This window comes from Misgurnus anguillicaudatus, chromosome 5 (genome assembly GCF_027580225.2).
Source record: "Misgurnus anguillicaudatus chromosome 5, ASM2758022v2, whole genome shotgun sequence".
Taxonomy (NCBI): domain Eukaryota; kingdom Metazoa; phylum Chordata; class Actinopteri; order Cypriniformes; family Cobitidae; genus Misgurnus; species Misgurnus anguillicaudatus.
Window position 1 is genome coordinate 18,447,808 of NC_073341.2, and position 23,372 is coordinate 18,471,179.

At 37.5% G+C, this 23,372-nt stretch overlaps 2 protein-coding genes and 1 long non-coding RNA gene across 3 annotated transcripts; all 3 read left to right on the top strand.

The window, feature by feature from the left end:
- The first annotated feature begins 920 nt into the window (after window positions 1-920).
- dusp2 (dual specificity phosphatase 2) lies at window positions 921-4,748 on the top strand. The gene is made up of 4 exons (XM_055168957.2): window positions 921-1,621; window positions 2,744-2,874; window positions 3,044-3,263; window positions 3,349-4,748. The coding sequence occupies exons 1-4, from the start codon at window positions 1,228-1,230 to the stop codon at window positions 3,600-3,602; spliced, it is 999 nt and encodes a 332-aa protein (XP_055024932.2). The 5' UTR covers window positions 921-1,227; the 3' UTR covers window positions 3,603-4,748.
- A 1,184-nt stretch (window positions 4,749-5,932) lies between these two features.
- Window positions 5,933-22,792, top strand: LOC129414538 (uncharacterized). The gene is made up of 3 exons (XR_008634429.2): window positions 5,933-6,206; window positions 7,364-7,456; window positions 22,207-22,792. It is a non-coding gene; the product is annotated as an uncharacterized lncRNA (long non-coding RNA).
- Window positions 8,492-13,513, top strand: adra2b (adrenoceptor alpha 2B). The gene has a single exon (XM_055168601.2). It carries the CDS (start codon window positions 9,802-9,804, stop codon window positions 11,317-11,319), a length of 1,518 nt encoding a protein of 505 aa, XP_055024576.2. The 5' UTR covers window positions 8,492-9,801; the 3' UTR covers window positions 11,320-13,513.
- Window positions 22,793-23,372: the final 580 nt, after the last annotated feature.

Below are 23,372 nucleotides of genomic sequence, written 5' to 3' on the forward strand. Positions count from 1 at the left end.
CTAGCTGATTGTATAACCTCCCCCCACCCTTTGTACTGCTTCTGTGTGTTCGTGCATAGAGAATATGTTGGCTAATCTGTTTTGAACACATATAGTCCTGATGTGGGAGGTCAGGTCATTAAAGTCATTCAAACGTTCAGAGAACAACCTGCTACTTAATGCCTGCAGCTGTGTTGTTCTGCTCTTATGGGTATAAACAGAAGGCTGGAAATAACAAGGATGGGATATGGAATTGATCTGTTTGTCTTTTTCTGCATTTATGTAATATTGATTATACAGTCAAACACAGTAAAGAGTTTCTGATTATAAGTGAAAATAATAATTTTGTATTAATAATTCATTTAAATTTGTTTTATTCTTATTCTTTTGCTTTAGTATTAGCCTACCAGTTTTACGTTAAAATAAATAATAATAAAAAACATTCGTTTTAAATTTGGCTATTAGATCTATTGTTCTATTTATTCTGCTCTCCTGACAGTTTGCATCACCCTATGATTCAGTACACTTGTGGAAAGTCGCCTATTTTACCCACATCGAAATCGTCAACAATAAACAATACGTCACATCCAGCGCGTGGACCGTTAATTATTGCATATCTAACCCTGCAACTCCTTGTGTACTTTCACAAAATCTCAAGATAGCCACACAGGTGCCGTATAGACCCTATGGCAACATACGTATGTGTATATGTGTGGTTGTACATCTTAAACGCACGTCACATCATCAAAAAAACACGGGTAACCCCAACAACCACGTGCCGGTGGGAACTGGGGGGAGAGCGCGTCAAGAGCCATATTTGGAATGTCGGTCTTTGTCAAAAGACCAAATATGGTATTTCCGCGCGTGACGTTTGTTCCTTAGGTGGAAAATGAAGGCGTGGCTGTGGCGGAGGAGACGCGATACAAATGCCGTTTCCAACCCCGCCTGTACTGTAGACTCACATCTGCTGACAAAATAAGGAGTGTAAATCTACAGCTTTGACGAAATATTGAAGCATCATAGTTAAAGACAGATTTATTAGATGTTCATTTTAAACTAGCAATACTGTGAAAACACATTAACGTTAGGTCTATACGAACACACACTAATATTATTTTGTGTGCTCCATTGCTATTTATAAAACTGTAGTAGTGCATTTCTGGTCGTAAACATTTTTTTTTCTATATACTGAACCGGTTAGCCTACATTAAATTCTCCTCACGCGGTTGTTTATCTTAAGAGGTCATCATGGGTATTGGCGACCCTCTTGAGATCTCAGGCAGTGAGTTAGTTCATATTTTGCGGACTCCCTGTGAGCTCTTCACGTCTGGCGGATGTATCGTGCTGGACTGTCGGCCTTTCCTCTCCTTCTCCCGGGCGCACATCGCGGAGTCCCGCAACGTGAACTGGAACTCAATGCTGAGGAGAAGATCCAAAAGCTCTGTGGTGTGTCTGGAGTGGCTGGTGGCCGATAAATCGCTTCTGGCCCAGCTGCGGAACGGGGACTTCTCTCCGGTGATCGTCCTGGATGAGAACAGTCGGTCGGTGGGAGATCTGAAGAGTGAGAGTCTGGCCAATCTCCTGATAAGTGCCCTTCAACTAGAGGTCCAGTCTGCATCCACCCAGATCTGCTTTTTACAAGGTACAGATGTCAAACTTAAAATATGTCACTGTTTGGAAATACTTCATACTGCAATGTTGCATTTGTACGGAGCCCTTTAGGGGACATGGTGGTGGACAATATTTAGGATGAGAGGGACATTTTTTTTTTATAGCTTTTGCTTTGACATGTTGTTGCATTTGACATGTTTGACATGTTGTACATGTTTTGTTTGTTTAGGTTTTTGTTCTATTTAACCACAACACAACCACAAACATGCACATTTATATGTTTCCTTTTTATATCTATATATAGCCTATATAAACAGCGATGCCATGAGAAGAACCTTTTTTTTTGGTTCCTTAAATAATTTTTTTTATACATTTGTATAATCTGAAGAACATTTTCTCACCTAAAACAACCTTTTATTAAATAGAAAGGTCCTTAAGATGTTAAAGATTCTTTAAAAAACATTTAGACAAAATAAGGGTCTCCTATGGCATCGTGAATCACCTTTATTTTTAAGGGTAAATGTGACAACATTAGCTAGGTCACATCAACCCACATGGAAAATACCATAGTATACTTAGTATTAACTATAGTCAACTGTAGTGAAATTCGTTAGAAACTCAGGTGTTTCTGAACCTTACAATAGTAAATAATTATAACCCAGGGTACATTATTTAAAGTTCACTAGTTAATACCGCAGATTATTTTAATTTTAGTGTAATTACTATATTTATGTGTAAATACTGTAATATACTACAGTATACTACAATTTACTACAGTCTATTTTTCATTTTATCATGTGGGAAGTAACCTTAATTTTAAAAAATAATTACATAATACAAAGACTTGCTTAAGGTACCATCACCATTCACTTAAAAATAATGTTTTATTTGTTTTTTATTTATAGAAAAAATATTTACAAATAAAAAATTCACATGTTATGCTGTATGAATTCATTTGTAAAGTAAACACCATTTACGGTAGCTGTGTGCTTAATTTCAATAATAAGTTGTTATTTATCATTGACAATTTACTGCTTGAGTGTTGTTATTAAGTTGGGGCCTATTAAGGTTTGTTGAGATATCTGATATTTGATCACTTTCATTTACATAACATTTCTATTTACAAATATGTTTTCCCTTTATATTTCTATAGGTGGATTTGATGGATTCTTTACACTGTATCCTGAGCTTTGTTTTAACACTCCGGTCATGTGTTCAAATCACCCTGCTCTCGCTGACCCGGAGCCCATTGTGTCAGGAAGAAAGACCCCCCTCTATGATCAGGTTAGTTAAATAAATTGTCCATATTGGCACTGTTAATCAAAATGACCCATAGTTAGTTTTTATTGCTGTGGACATTATAACAAATACACTATGCACATTTACAGAAAAGTGAACCTTTGCGTTTCTGAGGTTTCTAATGACAAGCTTTTGGTTCCTTTTAAATCAATAGGGTGGTCCAGTTGAGATCCTCCCCTTCCTCTTTCTGGGCAGCGCCCATCACTCGTCCAGACTGGAGACTTTGGAGCGATGTGGGATCACGGCTGTGCTTAATGTTTCCTCCTCCTGTCCGAACCTGTTTGAGGAGGAACTTCAGTACAAGACGCTAAAGGTGGAGGACAGCTTGGCTGCAGATATTCGTGTGCTCTTTCCTGAGGCTATTCACTTTATTGGTAAGTTTGAGTGAATAAACAAACAAACATACTTAACGACTTAAAACTGACCCCAAACTAACAATCACCTACGTTGGGCCTGCAGATTCGGTTAAAGAGAGCGGTGGGCGAGTGTTGGTCCACTGTCAAGCAGGGATCTCCAGGTCAGCGACCATTTGCCTGGCATACCTGATACACGCTCGCCGTGTCCGCCTCGACGAGGCCTTTGACTTTGTAAAACGCCGCAGACAAGTCATCTCACCCAACCTTGCTTTCATGGGCCAGCTGCTGCAGTTTGAGACGGATGTTTTGTGCCCATATTCGGTACTAGACCGAGAAAACAGTGCCACTGCATTTTAGTGTCTGTGTACAGATGGAAGAAATCTTGCCTTCAATGATCCATGACAGAACATTACAAACTTAAGACTTTGTCCAGAAGACAGATCTACTGGCTGTTATGTACAGCACGAATATCAAAGACTGAGAATCTGAAAGATTTACGGTGCTTTTGTGTTTAGCATGATGTCGACTCAGGTGCACATTTCTACGGGTAAACAAATGTTTGAATGCTATTCTGCTTCAGCAGGATTATGACACAGGCTAAATGTCTGTTAACAGGAACAGGCGAGGGGTTTAAAGTCATTCCCCTTTTAAATGAACTTAGCTGTTGTTGTAGATAGCATCAGCAGACTTCCTTTACTTGATTGTTTATGGCAATACACAAACTATATAGCTGAATGCTGGTCTGTGTCACCAAACAATGATAATGTCATCACTGACACATTTAAGGACAACGCTGCTACACCCTTATAACCCCCATGGAAAAAAAGGTTGTATGTTACTGTGATATTGTGTAAATGAATGCTATTGTGGTCTTATGACATACACATAATAATTTGAGAGCTTTGTGAGACGGACAATCAAACTGACAGCCAAACCTCTATTGGCAGTTTAAACCTGAGAATAATAAAGCATTGAATTTTGGTTGTTTTAACAATGTGCTCAGGATGTACGTCTGCAGATCACATAGCATAATTTTATTGCATCATTCAATGTTCCATTTGACTGTACCGACTGAACCTATGACTATATATGGGCGTGACTTGTGGTTAGTTTTCTGTGTGGTTAATGTCAAGTTTTTCCACAAAGTTATTGTCTAATTGTTAGTCTAAATTTTAAAGGGCAAAGACCTGACAAACTGTGATCTTAGGTCATTTTAAAAGGTAAATTGTGTGACGTAGATAACAGGCGCAAAAGCTTGTTTTCTTATCATTGTGTGTGTGTGTGTTTATTTAATTTTTCTTTTTGTGAATATTTATTTATGTATTTCAATTCCAGCTATGCACTTTAAATGTAAATGTTTTGTATATAATACAATTTTTAAGCTGCATTCTTCATTTTGAAATGTAGATAATGTAGTTCAATTATTTTTTTTAAGCACAACTGAATGATGTCAATTAAATCAGGCTCTATTTTTTTAAATAAATGTGACCCTGCCTGTGAAAACCCGGCTAAAGTCTTTTTTGTGATTTAGTGTTTACATAAAATCATCCTACATTTAGTAATGTAAAGAAAATTTTGTGAAAATATAACCTTAATATCTTTATTATTGACTGAGTAAAGTCGTGTCAAAGATTGAAATCAGTGACTGAAATTAAACTTTGATGCTCCTAATCTTATTATGAGATTATAATAATTAACAGTAGTGGTAATAGCATGAATTTGGTTATATTTAAGTTTCCAACTTTATTGATGGTTGATTTAAAGGGATAGTTCACCCAAAAATCATTTACTCATCCTCATGTTGTTTGTACCCTTTATGAGTTTTTTTTATTCTGATGAATACAAAAAATATAGTTTGATAAATTAAGTTAACTTAAATTAAGTTAAATTAAGTCAATATAATTATTCTCTATGAATTGTACTTGCTACTTACAATGTGTTGTATGTAATTTTATTTTGTGATTTTATAATTGTGATCATTTTTTAAGGTTGCCTTTTTTACACCTGGCTGAAGGACTGCCGATGAAAATTAGCACTTTTGAGCTAACTCGGGTAAGGTAATGTTGATTAATGTACATTGTCCTCTTTTAAATAAATGAAAATTTAACCACACAGTTGACAGTACCCATTGACTTCCATAGTAGGAAAACCAAATACTATTGAAGTCATTGGGTACTATCAACCTATCTTATTTTGGGCTCAACAGAAAAAAAACTCATACAGGTTCAGAACAACATGAAGATGAGTAAATGATGACCACATTTTCATTTCTGGGTGAACTGTGCCTTTAAAAACCCCAGCGAGGACCATGAACGCCATTACACAGGCGGTTGAAAAATTATAACTTTTACATCAGCGCCATCTGTTGGACACAACAGCATTTGCTTTACTAAAAACGAAAGTATTAACATGTCAAACAGTAATACAAAATGACCACATGGAGGCAGTGTTAGACTATAAAAAAGTATGCTACACTGAATCAAAGCAAGCTTTCTGACTTGCACGTTTGTACACAATGATGACGTGGCAACGCAGATTGGCAACAGAAGTATGGCAAGAATCAACAGTGAAGCAACTCAGACAGAGAAAGTTATTTTAAAAAGTTGACTTATCAACTTTTTCAACACATCTACCAGATCCGTGTAACATAGTGGAAGGGATAGAAGACGTTAGCAGATGCCTAAATATAAAGTGTCCAGATACATATATTAGTATATTATATTAGTGCAACCAAATGCAACAACCAGACATTTTGATGCTGGGAAACCGTTTTAATAAACTTTCTGAGTTGCTAATACGTTGAACCAATGGGGAATAAAACCACTTCTGTTGCCAAAATGCGCGCGCAGGCTATTTGATCACGTGGGCTGTAAAAGGGTCTATAGGAGTAAAGTGAACTGTTAACAGCTGGCGGAGTCCTGTGAGTTCATCGATCAATCAGCCCAAAGATGGTACCAGAAGGTAATTGCTAGTCATCAACATTTACTATTTCCTGGGTGCCTGCATGGGGAGGGCAACATTTTTTTGTTTAGATCTACCAAGCCTGCTCAAAAAATCTAAATCCATAGGAGTTTGGTTGTGTCAAACCTGATGTTGTTGAAATGGATCATGCATGAACCGTCTCACACATTTGCTTATGGTGACATTAGGCCTATTTGAAATTAAAACTTTGGTCCAAACCTGATGTTTTGATTTGTCTAAATGCAGATTAAGATTAATATTTCTGAATTACATTTTACCCGGTAAATATTGACTGCTAGAGCTCTTAATCTGACTGAAATAATTAACTGTGTCATATACACAAATTTATTGGACACATTTTGAAGATGGGAAAGTAGAGGACAGCATTTTCGTTTGTGTTTATGCTTTGAATACATAAACATTTCATTTAAATATTGCTGATGCCAGGCTATAGGAAACATTGGCAGCCCTATCAGATCCAATACAATTTTCAAGTTAACTGAATTAAAAAACCTGCATGTTGTCTATTGGCGAGTTCTCATTCTATTATTATTGCTCATGCCGTAGCAGACGAAACATGGCAGCCACGGTATTCTGTTTTTTTATTATTATTATTTTATTATTGTTCTTTGCATAACTTTTGTCCAGTTATTTCTGGAATTCTGATTTATTGTCATCTGAAATGTAATAATAACATAACATGTCAATATAAAACATGCTGGGTTGTTTTAACACATGATTGGGTTATTGTCCATCTTTGACTAAATCAAGGGTAGAGACAACATAACCCACCCAATTCTAAAAATGCTGGGTTATTTTCAACCCAGCATTGGGTCACAAAGTGACAAACCCAGCCATTGAGTTAAATTAATCCAGAAAATGTTTATATTTGATCCAATAATGGATTTAAACAACCAAGTATTTTCGGTTGAAACAACCCAGCATAGGTTAAATTACAACCCACTGGGTTGGGTTCCTCCCCTTTTCACCCCACACAGGTTAAGAATACAATGTTGTTATTGCAAATGAGATAATACAAATAAATAGGACACAAATGTGTCATGTTAAATTAACTTTTTCATTACAGACTAGTCTATTTACCAAATACTTATAAGAGAAAAAAAATAAAAACAACATGTTCTCACTATTCCCTACAGGGCTGTAAAATTAATTGGCCTGGCAAATACACCCGTCTATCACTAAAGACATCACTTTTTCTATAAAAAGGAACATCACAACCCACTTGACAGGTAAGTAATAAGTTCATTTACGGGTACAGTGAATTAAACACTTCCTTAAATAATCTCATCCTCAAGAGTGTCGTAATTTTAGATGGTAACTGATGGAGAAAGTAAATTCTCATGAACCCCAGAGTTTCTGGCAAGGCTTAAAGCAGCTTAAAAATGTTTTGAAACGCACAAGACCCACAACCCAGCGGATGATGAGTCACAAGATATTTTGTATTCTGGTCATAAATCCTCTTGCAATGTTGAATGACGTACGACATTAATGCTAGATGTGAATATCAATAATTTACAAGAGTTTTGAGTCAAAAGAGTGTTTAAAATACACATTGGGAACACTGAATGTTGGATAAATAATATCATAACTTACATTTGGCAGACGCTTCAATCTAAGCAACTTTCAACATTTCCATAAGCTACTATTACGTTCCCTGGAATCGAACCCACAACCTTTGCTGAAGCAATATTACTCTCTAATGCTCTTGTTCTGAATTCTGCAGACATACAAGTCCATATGTTTTGGTATCCATAAGAGGGCAGAGTTTACCACAGGTTTACAAACTACAAATTTCTTTCTTTCTTTTTCTGTCTGTCTATCTATCTGTCACATACTGTAGGCTAGCCAAATGTTTCTCAAATATCCAACTCCTCACTGAATAGCGCGTGCATTTATTTATTTGTTTAATAGCTATTATTTCCCCCTGTTCCATACTAAAAGTGTTCTCCGTTTCACTGACCCTTCTGACATCAAGACCTGTTTGCTCCATCACGACTGTTATCCAGGCACAGTAAACACATTCTGCGCTCTTAATGGATAGGTTGAAAAAGCTCTAAATTGCGGCGGGTATATGTTGCACATTATCAGTCGAAGTGAGCATTAAACCACTTGATCTTTATTAAATTAGGCGCGAATATGATGCGGAGGAAGCGCTCAGTCGCTCTGGTGCGTGATGAGCTCCCTGTCCCCTTACGCACGAGAGCGCAGTCTGTGATGTAAGTTTAAAATGCTTCAAATGTGCTTATTTGGAGAGAGGGAGTTCTGCACAGCGGCAGCAGGTGTAATTTAGCACAGTTACGCAAATATATAGTGCAATTAAGTAGTGATGATGCCATTGCATTCATTTTTGATCTATTTTTTGAATTAGTTAAGTTGTTGAGTGCTTCAAGACACTTGAGTTATTCCTTCTTACGTCTTAATTTGTTTTCTGGTTGACAGTAGAGTACTTGGATAGGTCAGTGTTGTGGGTGGGAGGGAAGAGCTCGCTTCATGACGCCCGTCCTGACATCACTTATTGTGGGATACTGAGATGCGTCGCTGCGTGGATATGAAGCCAGAGCGGCTCGCTCGAGCCGCACCGACACTTACAGCTGTCACCGAGATCATGTGCGAGGCACGCTCGAGCCAGGCAAGCCGTGCTGAGTGACCACAGACTGGACAAACATTGGGAAATGGACTTTTAGACAATACACTGCTTTGAAGTGCTTGGAAATATACTGCTTTGAAGTGCTTGGATTCTTTTTAAGGTGACTTTCTCCACTCAGGAATGTAACAACGACACAACGAGTGAAGAACAAAGACAAAGATTTAGCAGAGAAGTAATTTATCAGCATTTTGAATTCTTCCTGAAAACTTGTGAAAAACGCCGAGGGGAAATTGGCTCTTCGCCGCGCGCTACTGCGCGCTCTCTGGAGATTTATATTTAAAGATTAGTTCTCCGTGGAGACTCGTGCATCTGGGTAACCTAGATTTAAACATTCCAACAAATTTCGGTAAACTCTTTAAAGACTTTTTAAATGTCAATGTTGCATTAAAACATATTATTCCATATTTTACATATTAGCAAATAATTGTACAGTGTCGCGCATGCTGACATAACTCTGTTGATATTTTTTTGCCACTCATGTTTATTAGTTTTTTATTTAATTAAACGTCCAGAATTTAATAATTTACCGAAGAAACTAGTTCATAACATATCAACAAACTTAAACGATATAAAGACACATCAAAGCATCTAATCTGAAATTACATTTATTTGAAGGCTGTGGTGAAAATGACGTTCATAGTAAGTTTATTGTGACCAGAGAAATAAATACAGGCGCAAAGATGTGATAGAAACGGTGGCTAACGCAATCTTTACAGAGGTTAGCCATGTATTCATTCGTTTATACATAAATGGGTTTCCTTTAACGTACATATTTATATTATTATTCATGTTTTCATTATTGTTTATACACTATTTTTTGTTTTTATTAAGCTAGCAAATAAATCGAATCATTAAAATCTCCCCAAATTAGAATTCCAGTTGAGAAGAGTAGTGCACGTGCACGTCAGTGGCCGCGCTCTGGCAGTCATGGAAAGCGCGTGCTCTGCCGACGCGGGTCTGCATGGCCATAACACAAGCAGCTCTGTAGGCACATCTTCACCAACATGTAACCAGAGCTTGCTAAAACTCTCTCCATACACTCCAGAAGCCACAGCAGCGTTTGCGACGGCCATTACGCTCATGATTATTTTCACGATTGTTGGCAATATTCTGGTCATCATAGCTGTGTTAACTAGCCGCTCACTCAGAGGACCCCAGAATCTGTTTTTGGTCTCTCTCGCGGCCGCGGACATCTTAGTGGCCACGCTGATCATCCCATTTTCCCTGGCCAACGAGTTGATGGGCTACTGGTATTTCCGCTCTGTGTGGTGTGAGATTTACCTGGCATTGGATGTGTTATTCTGCACTTCCTCAATAGTACACCTGTGTGCCATTAGTCTAGACCGCTACATGTCCATCTCGCATGCTGTTACGTACGGTGCCCAGCGGACACACAAACGCATCAAATGTGCCATTCTGGTGGTGTGGCTGATCTCGGCAGTAATCTCCTTTCCGCCCCTCCTCTCGATGAACAAGAATCAAGGTGGGGTGGATTCAGATCCCCAGTGTCAGCTCAACGATGAGCGCTGGTACATCCTGTACTCTACAATTGGTTCTTTCTTTGCACCCTGTCTGATAATGATATTAGTCTACATTCGAATCTACCAGATCGCCAAACAGCGCACACGGTGTCCACCTGGAGAGCCCCGGAAAGAGATCCCAGCCAACGCCGTAAAGGGTCAGCAAAACGGGACAGGAGATGAAACAACCGCTACCACACATAAAGCCTCCACAATGGTCAGACCTCCCACTCTAGCTGTGTCCAAAGTGGAGACCGGTCAGCTGTGTGAAACAAAGGCTGTTAGCAACCCAGTCTCCAACAACCTCCTGCAGCCCCCTTCATCAGCTCAGACACCGACCCCTCCGTGCCCATCCCCCACCCCATCCAATTCATCCGATATCGCTCCCAGTAAACCCAAAGGGAAGCGAAAGGAGAAAAAGACCAATAAAGTACCCGACAATAATAACGGGGAAAGCATGAGCTCTGACTCGGACACAGAGCAAGGCGGGCGGGGGGCAGAGGTGCCATGCACTCCTATAGTGACACCCACCGGCATCCATTCTCCTGCAACAATACAGAAATACAGAGACATGATAGCCACAGCAAAAGGCGCAAAGCTGGTGGCACGAAGAACGAGGCAGGAAGGAACGGCCAACTCCGCACGCCGCAAAGCCATGGTGAACCGCGAGAAACGCTTCACATTTGTATTAGCGGTCGTGATTGGCGTCTTCGTCGTCTGCTGGTTTCCCTTCTTCTTCTCCTACAGCCTACAGGCCGTGTGCCCAGAAACCTGCACCCTCCCAGAGCCCATCTTTAAGTTCTTCTTCTGGATCGGCTACTGCAACAGCTGCCTAAACCCAGTCATCTACACCATCTTCAACAAAGACTTTCGCAGAGCCTTCAAAAAGATCCTCTGCAAGAACACCAAAGGCACATTTTTCTAAACTTCCCGAGGTGGATTGTCTGTTCGGATAACAAACGTACAGCTATTCAGACTACGAAACGCACAATAACAGTGCTGTTGCAATGTAGATGAAGGGCTTTTGTGCAGCCCAGTTAGTCAAGGACATGATGCTACTCTTGTACTAAATGACTATTTTGTCAGGTTACCGCCTCAGGCTTTGGATTCCAGGACTTATTAATGAGACTTATCCAAAAATATTTACAGCAGCAGGGGAGGATTGGGGGGGGTGCTCAAATAAATTTAGTGAGACTATTTCACACCTGCAAAGACAAGGCACAGTGCGTGGAGCAAAAGATTAAGGTTTTCATTTTTTGTTACTTTGCTTTCCAGGAAATGCAACCTTGGGAATAATACAAATATGGATTTTTAATGTAAACCCTTCAGATTCCCTCATAACACTTCCTATGCTTATGGACATAGAGCATTGTTTCCGAACAAAATTTCCAAGTCAAAAATATTCCCATGGAACTCCTTGCCACGGGCAAAGTGTATGCAATGTGTATGCTGATGCAAGTTTTTCCAGGCGAACATTAAAGCATCTTGTTACGGATCCTCCCTAGTGCAGGACCATAGGGGAGATCCCCTGTCATGCCCATCTCTTTTCTTCCTCTGATGCAGACAGGCTTTGTGAATACAGAACACCTGTCATGGATGGGTAAAGACCTTGATATCTCTTTTTAAGGCTTGGATGCAATGACTTTGCGAAAGAAGGGTCAAGATTGGCTCCGCGTTTGATATATATATATATATATATATATACAAAATGTGCATAAAATGTTTTTTCTAATGTTTTGTTCTATAAAAACATTTAAAATGCATCTTCTAAATAGACTTTAACCTCCTGATCTGATGGACGGGTTTGGAGGTGCCTGTTCTGACTTTGTTCAGCACTTTTCTTTGTATAAAGGAACAATATTTGTTGGTATAAACTGATCTACCACACCCTGACCATTTAGCAGGGTGATACTTTGGGACTAAGGGCTGATAGCGATGATGCTTTCTATTTCTTTAGTCATTACCTTTTTGCTAATGATTGTGTGTGTGTGTGTGTGTGTGTGTGTGCAAAGCAAATACTGTGAATAGGTATGTGTTGTGTCTGACTGCCATGTATGTTTGCTGACGTATGGTGCGTGTGAAAGGGTGTGCGTTGTTTGTGTGAAGCTTTCATTGCTTGGATGATGGTGTGTGTGCTTGTAAAGTTCACACCCCTCCCCGATTTCACAGGCACTGATTGGACTAAATACGGTATGAATGTTTGATAAATGTGGCTGGTATGTCATATCTGCCATCATATGCCAGCGCTAATATTTGTGCCAATGCTCTTACATGTTTGCTGCTAAACTCATTTAGTATTTTTTCAAACCGACGATACAAAGCGTGTACTTTGCCACAGTGAGTTCGTTTCCGCCCAAATAATGATAATAGTTTTATAAAGCTAAAATCATTCAGGTCATTTTGAACGGAGTAATGAAAGCTGTAAATTATTTTGGTTGCGTGGATGATTTTGTATTTATTTATCTTTCTATTTCCTCTTGTTTCCATTTTTCTTTTTCCAAGGGGAAAACAGACATTTGGGGAGTACAGTTTCAGTTAAAGGGATAGCTCACCCAAAAAAATCATGTTGTTTTGTATAAATATTTTTTTCTGAAGAAGTTTTGATGGATGGTGATAGGCACACAGCTGGATTGACTACCATAGTAGGAAAAACAAATTGTACATGTATGGAATTAAATGGGAACCATCAACTCCGTGCTTACCATATTTTATTAAAATATCCTCATCATTATTTATCACAATATTATTTATTTTATTCTACTATGGAAGTCGTGGTTTTCACCAGCTGTGTGCTTGTCGTCGTTTGTCCAAATTTCTTCTTTTGTGTTCATCAGAATTTTTTTATACAGTTCTAAAACAACATGAAAGTGAATAAATGATGACAGAATTTACATTTTTTGTGAGTTATCCCTTTAAAGCAAATGGATTAAAAGTCAGCACTGTACATTTTTTTTTTTTTTTTGTTTGATTCCTTTATCCATTTCAGCGCTGCATTCTCAAAAGCTTTGCGATTTACAGATCTCTTGCAAGTGTATCTCTTTTGCCTCCCGGACTTCTCTTTCACCAGTGTAATGCTTTTGGTTTTCAAACTCTCTATAAAATAAAACCGTTCAGCTGTGTCTGTGTGTGCCAACTGACTCATTGCTGTTTAAGAGCTTTCAGAAGCACAAAGGATTTTCTCTCATTGATAGATAAAAAATCAGAGAAGAAATGCCTTGAAGAAAATGTTGTGCTCCTTAGAAACCAAACATTCACAAATTCATTTTCAAAATCTCAGTGAAAGTGGGATATTTTCATCACATCTAATTTTTTGTAAAAATAACCCTATACTTTTCATATTTGTTGTTGCTGTGATTTATTCAAACTCTGATGCAAATATATATTTGTATTCAAAAGGTTCAAAAACAACATTTTAATGTTTTGGAATATGAATAAGCTGTGGGATAAAGAGATGCTTCGACAGATGGATGTTGATGCGGTTGGATAAACTTTATAGTCTCCGTTAACACCCTTCAAACAAAAAAAGAATATTCATAAGTGTGATTGCATTAAGAACGATGATGTTTCAGAACACAATACAATCTTGGCGATGGGGGTTAATATTAGACTGAGTTTAATATTAAGATGAAGGACCGTCTACTTCGGACTTAATTGCATTTATTTTCATCACGACGACACTTTACAAATCAAATAGAAAATGTGAATATTATGTGCAATTTTACAGTTTAAGAGCCAGACACTTGGCTCTGAAATCAAATAGAGAATGAATTTCATCTCCGGTAATTGCAGGAAGATGCTGCATTTATTAATTTATGAAGAGTGTAAATAATTTTGTGTGAATAAGTAGCCTAGCATGTTCCCTAAACATCTACCCAGGGTCGTGCTCTTGCAGAGCTTTAAACTCTTGATTGCTTTGCTGTGAGAAAAATTGAACACGTTTATCTAAAAATATGGAAACGTCATTCCAGGGGAATAAATGTCAAGGTTTATGTTAAGAAGATTGCTCTCTTACAATTAAACAAAACTGAGGAAGTAATATTCAGAACATTTTAAAGGGTAAAAAGCTTGGACACATTTAGGATCCCATTTAAAATGTAAATATAAGGGTGAAAACAGACGGTTTCAGCAATAACAACATAAACAAGCGGCTTTCGTGGTCTTCACGTAACTTCCGGTTAACTCTGCGAAGAATAAATAACAACCAAGTCCTTTTAAAGTAGTTTATTTATATAACAAGCAAAATAAACAACAGGAAACCAAAACATTTCTTATATTTTCAACGAGGTATTTGTTTAAGAGTTCAGTTTCAGCAACTAGTCAGAGTATAGACCGTTTGCAAGTAGACGTCACAGTTACGTCACTGCAAGCTGTGGTGGCAGAAAAACAGTGGAAATGAATTACACAGGAGTGAAATAAGCAAGATAACTCTCTAGAAAATGTCTCTTTGTGCTGTTGGGAATAGGAATGTAAAAAAAAGATGGACTTCATTTTTATAAAATACCATTGTTGAAGACACCATTTAAAGATAAACGTAGGCTTTTATGGTTGCAAGCTCTTAAAAGGACGGACGAAATCATATGAAATTATATTAATAATTAGAATAGAAAATAATTAGAGAAGGCGTCCAGTGTTTCGTCGAAGTCTGTTCCCTCTTCTTATAGCGTTTTCATTACATTGAAAGGGTTATACTAAAAAAGCAATATGTATTGTATAATACCATTTATTAAATATTTCATAATTTATCAGTTTTCTATTATTTATTTTTACCTTACATCTTAAAGCCTATGTCTTCTTGTTTTTGACACCTACTGTTTGTTCTGAAATTATTATGCTTACATTAATAAATATATAAATATAGCACGCGCACACAGACAGACACACACACACACACACACACACACACACATGGTGTGAAGTGTTATTAATATATAAACAGGCCTATGCATTTGAATTTGTTTGTAAACATAATAGTTTTAGAACAAACACATAAGGAAGAAATAATAGAAAACAGTTTATTTCAAATGATGAAATATTTAATAAATGGTATTATATAAAATACATGATGGTATTGCTTTTATATGTACTTTATTGATTCATACAATAAAAACAATTGGTTTACCAATAAAACAAAATACATATAAATTACATTTATGCACATATATCAGTAGCCAAGCCATTTAAATGTTTAATTTATCTAAAAAATAAACGTAACGTGATGAAAACACTATAAGAAACAATGCACTAAAAGGAAACAGACTTCGACAGAACACCAGATCCATAAAAATGACAGTTTAACGCTAAAACACTTATTGCAGAGCTGTGTCTTCCTGCCACCAGTTGGGCTCCACCCACAAAAAACGTCATCTCTGTTTGCAAACACGCAAATGGTCTATTAAACAAACAGAAACCGGAAGTAAGTTCGGACCAGACGCTTATCGCATCACCGCACGTGCGTCCAATGAAACGGTCTATAGTAGCTGTAATGGACAAGCAAACGTGTTTTAAAGCAGACAAAAAATGCAAATGTGTACCGCTATGTATTTGGGACAAGAAATGCAATTTTAAGGTAATGCAACTTACAAGCTAACATAAGAGGAAACATATTACCAGTTTTTAGAGCTATTTGTGTCATATAAACACTGTAAAAATTCTTTATTTTTTAGTTAAACAATCTTTACTAGCTAGGAGAAGCTATAAATTATAGAAAAAAAGTTGAAATAACTTAAGCTAAATCAACTTTATTTTAATAATTTATAGCAACCTCTCACTATTCTAGAAAGTTAAAAAATGAATTGTAAATTTAAGTTGAGTATACCTAAACATTTAAGTGCAACAAGGATTTTTTAAATATAATATAAAATATATAATCTTCAAAGATGGAAAGTTTATATGTGTGTGTGTGTGCAGAATGTTCTTTACTCTCTGTATCTGCTGTTTTACTGTACTCAAAACATGATCTTACAATAAGATCCTATACATGAGCTGTTGAAAATATGAAATGCCTGTAAGAATGTTTAATCCGCTCAGCATTTCACACATCATTTTGTTTAAAAAAAGCTTTAAAGCCTATATCACTCTTAAATGACAGGACTACAGTAGGATGGTTCTCATTCAGGCCAACCCCTGTCCCACATTCCCATCCAGTGAGATTCTGGAATAGTTGTGTGTGTTCGGATAAGCAAACTGTTAAATTAGAAAATGGATTAGCTGGGAATGGACATGAGGGGGGTGTCCGTTTTTGGCATGGACAATGAAACAGGAAGTACGAAGTGTGTTCAGTCACAGCCTCATCACGTACCACATATCATCATGTTTAACAGTAGCTTCATAATCCACTGAGAATAGCTCTTTCAGGATGTGACTCGGTCTCAGTAGTGTCCTACTGCATCATTCTGGGACATGAGCTGAAATGACAAAATTTGTCATAAAATATACTACTTTTATGCTGTATTGAGTAAATAAAGAGTATCATGTCGGAATCAAACAATGTAGAGTTTTTTATTATAAACATATTTTAAGGAAGTACACTGCAGCAAAAGGATAAATTGCATCGCTGATGTCGAAAAATTCGGAGAGCGTATTTGCAATTCAGCTTTGAGCCGTGTGACTGATTGTCGCATCTGAATTCTCCGGAAGCAAATTGTTGACTGATATTATGCAAGGCTGCTGGCAAAACATGTAAATGTGAAGTGTTTCTGTGTTTACATTTTTAACAGTGGCTCTGGAAAGCAGAAACAGTTGCTTTGAGAGCCTGAACCAAAGCCAAAGCAGCACAGATTGCTGTGAACATCATTTACGAAAAGCCTAATTCTCCCATGCCCTCGCACAAGCAGAGTCGCCCATGAATATTTATGCGGGGAAGATGCGGCTAACAATATATAATTTAAAAAAATTTCTACCTCCATTGTGGACGACAGGAGCAGGGAGGATAGATCTGAAGCATGGATGAGATGGAGGAGGATGATACAATTAGGGGGCAAAGCAATCCAAAAAACGGTCCCTGGGCATCCAACACAGGAAACGGAGAGGCAGAAAAGAAAAACAGAGATGGATAGGAATCTAGAAATGAGAAAGTTCGGGAAGAAATGAGTAATGACAGGCACGAAAGGGATCATGAAAGAGTTTGTGCAGGAAGCCAATTGGAATAGAGATAGTAGTGTAATGTGTGTATGTCACAGTACTGATGGATGAAAACTCTTTAAATGTATTATATGTATGAAGTGCCCTCTGTCAATCAGAATGAGTAATAGATCTGTCGACTAGATGGAAAAGCTTCCCAGCCAAGTGCAGACAGTGTGTGATAGATCTGGGTGGACAGAAAGTGCAGAAAATGTACTGATGAGTAAAAGTTCAACAATCAAATAATCTGTCATATTTTACTGACTTTTGTGTCGTTTAAAACCTGTATTAATTTTTGATTGAAGACTCATTCTCATTCTTTACCATGGATTCAAAGTGAACCGGGATTCAGGTTGTCAAACTTTCATATAGTGCAAGTTTCATAGAAGTACTACAACTCTACAATTATATTAAGCCACACACAATAGTTTTATGTTTGATGCAATGTGATGCATTGGTTTGTTTATATAAAGGAGTTAAACATGCGAGCTCCGTGAATATAATGTGTGAAGATTGACCACGGCTTTCTTCCAGGTTGGATTGACTGTCTTTAACTTGCGTAACATACCAGCATCGTCCCACAGGGGCCAGCTGACATGGATATCCCTTAATGTCCGGTCTCAAAAACTTTTGCCATTTGTCAATAAACTTTGTCCATTCTTTTAGCGTATTTCTGGTACCCCACAACAACTTCTTTCCAAATAGTCAGGCTGAAGACATGACAACCCCAGCAATCATTAATCTAATTTTAGTACTTCACACTGTCAGTGTGTAAGTGTGCTAAAATTTTAAACAGATGACTTTTTCAAATACCAGTACACTCACACACTGACTTTATTTTAAATACCGGCACACTCGGACACTGACCGGTTTGAATTTGTGGCATGCTTACACACCAACCGTTCAAATACCGGGTTGTTCACTTGCTGAACAGTGAAATAGTGGCACGTTCGTTCGCCAACCTGTGTTTCAAATACTTGCATGCTGCCCTGTGTTTTAAATAGTGGCACGTTCGGACACAAACCTGTGTTTCATACTTGCATGCTTGCTTGCTGACCTGTGTTTCAAATACTGGCAAGCTTGGCCACCGGCCTGTGTTTCAAATACTTGCATGCTTGCTTGATGACAAGTGTTTCAAATACTGGCATGCTTGGATGCCAAGCTTTGTTTCAAATACTGGCATGCTCGGATGCCAACCTGTGTTTCAAATACTGGCATGCTCAGATGCCAACCTGTGTTTCAAATACTGGCAAACTTGCACACGAATCTGTCTTTCAAAAATCGGCACACTCACTTGCAGAACTGTGTTTCAAATACTGGCATGCTTGCACGCTGACCTGTGTTTTTAAATACCGGCACGCTTGCATGCCAATCTGTGTTTCAAATACTGGAATGCTTGCCTGCTGACCTGTGTTTCAAATACCGGCTTGTTCACTTGCTGAACAGTGTTTGAAATAGTGGCACGTTCGTACCCCAACCTGTGTTTCAAATACTTGCATGCTGCCCTGTGTTTCAAATAGTGGCATGTTCGGACACAAACCTGTTTTTCAAATTCTTGCACGCTTGCTTGCTGACCTGTATTTCAAATACTGGCAAGCTTGGCCACCGGCCTGTGTTTCAAATACTGGGATGCTTGCTTGATGACAAGTGTTTCAAATACTGGCATGCTCGGATGCCAACCTGTGTTTCAAATACTGGCATGCTTACACTCTGACCTGTGTTTCTAATACCCCTACACTCGTTTGTCGACCTGTGCTTCAAATACTGGCAAGCTTGCCCACCTGCCTCTGTTTCAAATACTGGCATGCTTGCTTGCTGACCAGTGTTTTAAATACTTTCATGCTCGGATGCCAACCTGTGTTTCAAATAAACTTGCACACAGATCTCTGTTTCAAAATTCGACACACTCACTTGCAGAACTGTGTTTCAAATACTGGCATGCTTGCACGCTGACCTGTGTTTTTAAAAACCGGCACACTTGCTTGCTGACCTGTGTTTCAAATACTGGTAAGCTTGACCACACTGAAAAAAACAACTTGTAAAATTTACTTAAGAAAATCCTCGTAATAATTTGCACGAACTTTTTTTAAGTAAAATTTACTGCTTTTTATAAGTAAAACTTACCTACTAAAATCAAATAAAATTTACTTAATAATGCATGATAAAACATATGTTAAATAATTAATTACATGTTACTTAATTATTTTATTTAGAAGTTAGATTTATTTTAATCGTTTAGGTAAAGTCTATTAGGTTTTTTTTTGAAAATTGAAGCATTGCTGTCCTAAAAATATTAAATAAATCGTATTGTTTGTTATTTTCTTTAACATATTTCTATGGACCTAGTTATTTTTAGTGTTATAAATGGCATTATAACACAAAATTCATGACTGACAAGTCACTCATTGAACAAACTTGATTCTGAACAGAAACGCACACAAACTGTGTTTCTGACATGCATTATCAGCACTGTGGAGAGAATTACAATACAATGTTCTGAACAGGGTTCATATAAAGAAACACTGATCACCTGAACGGTGACTTCACAAAATTATAATTTACAACAAAACAACATCAATAATATAAGAGCTTAAACCTTTATGACATTTTGGTAACAAATATTTAAGTAGTTAAAGTTCTTATCAGTTCTTATTCTGTGATAAAGCTTAAAAAATAAAAATATTCCTTACAACATGTGCAAATAAATTTTACTTAGATTTTTGATTGATTTAATATTTTTAAGTAAAATGAACTAAGATTTTTTACTTGAATCTGCTAAAGTGTTTGATTAAAATTTACTTAATTATTTTAGGACTATGTGCAGTGACTATAAAACAGTTAAATAATACAAGAAAATATCTAATAAGACTTACTATTCCCACACAGTTCATTTTTTACATGAATTAATTGTGTATTTATCATCATTTTACTTAGGAAAATCTAGTTCTCTAGTTCTGTTAATATTATTATGTAGAAATTATGAGAGTTAATCTAATAAATATTACTACACCAAAAAGTTAGTTTTTTCAGTGCACCGGCCTGTGTTTCAAATACTGGCATGCTTGCACGCTGACCTGTGTTATTAAAAACCGGCACGCTTGCTTGCTCACCTGTGTTTCAAATACTTGCATGCTTGCTTGATGACAAGTGTTTCAAATACTGGCATGCTTGGATGCCAAGCTTTGTTTCAAATACTGGCATGCTCAGATGCCAACCTGTGTTTCAAATACTGGCATGCTCAGATGCCAACCTGTGTTTCAAATACTGGCAAACTTGCACACGCATCTGTGTTTTAAAAATCGGCACACTCACTTGCAGAACTGTGTGTCAAATATCAGCACACTTACATGCCAACCTGTGTTTCAAATACTGGCATGCTAACATGTGTTTCAAATTCTTGCTCACTCACTGACCTGTGTTTCAACAATGGTATGCTGGTACGTTGACCTTAGTTTCAAATATGGGCACGCTCGCTTGCTGACCTGTGTTTGAAATATTTTCAAATCTAATGCATTCACATTCAGACCAAATAGTATATTTCTTTAACACATTCACACACTGTCGCTGTGTTTTAAATTCGGGTACACTCACACAGATCTATGCTTCAGTGTCTAGCATACTTAAACACTGACCTGTCTTTCACAAGTTTCTTCCCCACCTTCCCCATCAGTTGGGCCAGAACGAAGGAGAAGCTGTTTTCACAGGAGGACTGTTAGACCTGCCACATGAAGTGACAACTCAAACGAGCATCACAGTCCCGGGGAGTGATGACAACACGCTCAGCATCTGCTATGATGACTTAACACTCAAAGAAACCATATGGTGATTCACACATCACTAAGCGTCCGCACTGCAGTCAAAAGATAGCGTGTAATTACAAAGAACCCAAATGAAAGATTCGCAAATTACCATATTTCCCTTAGTGATGGTAACAGCGAGTAATGAGTGTGTGCGTAGAGAAGCATCCGTGTGATATTTACATCTCTAAAGACAATGTTCCTGCCCAAGTACTCAAGTGTAGGAGGACAGAAGTGGCTAATTGCAGTGTTATTCGACCAGAATGAATCTAACACTTAATTGGCCCTTTCTGAACAAGAATAACAATGAAGCATTTTTATAATATAGAAAAGCAAATTTTATCAATAACTATTACTGTTAATAACTAAAACTGTTGTTGTACAACTCACTTGGTAAAGTTTTGCATTGGAAGCGCAAAGTTTGTGGGTTTGAACACCAGGGAACACGCATACTGATTAAAAATGAACTGTATACTCTGAATGCACTTAAATCCAGACAAAATAGATACATGTAAATGTATTAGGAACTATAATCACTATACTAAACTTCATGTTATGCAATATTAACATATATATATATTTGTGAATGCAAAAGGACCATTTATCGAAAACATTTTTAACATTAACAAATCTATATAAAACCAAAAGACTTAAAATCAGTGCACGCTACAGTGTATACTTTTTCTTGATGGTTGGAACTTGGAAGGACGCCAATGAAAACTTGCCTTGTAGTTAAAACATTTCTTATTGTGCTTTTGTTTTCGTTCAGTGACTCCCGCTGCTGATGTTAATGCCTGCTCCATAATGCCTGTTTGTAAAGTTTCTAAAAGATCTCAATTTCTGGTGAACACAACTCCATTGATCCGTCTCTATTTCATTTCTGTGACCTTTGCTAGGTGTACCATAGAAGGGGTGCAGAGTCTGCGTCCGCCACTCTGTCGTGCCAGTCAAACATGATGGACATTGTGGACATAATGCTTGCGCGGCGGAAACCATGGAAACTGAGAAAGTCACTGCTGAGGTGTTCAGATTAGGAAGGTCTCACACAGAGAACTACATAGTCGAGAGTGTGTTCATAAACAAAAAGCTTACCTGCATGTGTAAAGATAAAAAAAGAAGAGAGAAGAAAGCAGGCTTGCCCAGAATCAGGGGAAAATTATGTGTCACGTGATTGTGTCATGTGCAAATTTAATAATGTGGTTCGTGGCTATTCAAATAGATATGCTTGAAATGGTCACTGTGATTTTTTCATTTTGAATAATGTGAAGAGACTGTGATATTGCCATTTCATGGGTGCCACTTCAATTGGTAAAATAAGTCTTGATTCATGTGCATTTGAAAAAAAAATCACTGAGTTGTCTGTCTGTCGTTCTGTCTGTCTATCTACAGTACAGTATCCCTTTTAAAATGAAACTTTCTTTGATATTAGACATTTTGTCTATATTAGTGATCATGTGGTTTACACATTTGCCATATGTTTTTATCTAAAGCTACTTACATTGCATTCAAATTATACATTTTATCAGTGCTTCCTGAGAATTAAAACTACAAACTTTGCAGTGCTAAAGCAAACTCTACCAATTGAGCAACAAGAAGATTGTTGATCTACAGGAATACATTGTTGAGCTACAGCAGTGCCCCCCCTAGGAAGAGGTAAACATTTCGCGCTCCCCCCAACTCTCCGCCGCAACTGTAAATAGTATAATTTGCCTATAAAATTACACATCTTCAAAACATTGTATCCTTATTAACATTGAGAAAACACAAAAAGAAAACACAAAAAAAGAAATATCGATCAACTTACAACAAAGAATAACTTTATTGACAAAAAAATAAATCCTTATTTAAAGTATAATATTTTTTGACCATTTGATACTGAAAAATGAAATATAATCAATAAATAACACAAGCGGTTTACAGCGTGATTGGGGTGTAATGTCTTTAAAAATCACTTCCTGAAAAAGTATTTTCCCTGGGGTCTCGCGCGCCCCCCCTAGTGTCGCTTCGAGCCCCCCTGGGGGTCCCGCCCCACTATTTGAGAAGCACTGAGCTACAGGAATAC

What these genes read in the sequence shown, in the direction of transcription:
- dusp2 (XM_055168957.2), top strand. Translation starts at nt 1,228, where the DNA reads ATGGGTATTGGCGACCCTCTTGAGATCTCAGGCAGTGAGTTAGTTCAT. An exon ending in AGACCCCCCTCTATGATCAG is followed by an intron (nt 2,875 to 3,043) that starts GTTAGTTAAATA and finishes TTAAATCAATAG; the next exon opens with GGTGGTCCAGTTGAGATCCT. An exon ending in TGAGGCTATTCACTTTATTG is followed by an intron (nt 3,264 to 3,348) that starts GTAAGTTTGAGT and finishes TTGGGCCTGCAG; the next exon opens with ATTCGGTTAAAGAGAGCGGT.
- adra2b (XM_055168601.2), top strand. Translation starts at nt 9,802, where the DNA reads ATGGAAAGCGCGTGCTCTGCCGACGCGGGTCTGCATGGCCATAACACA.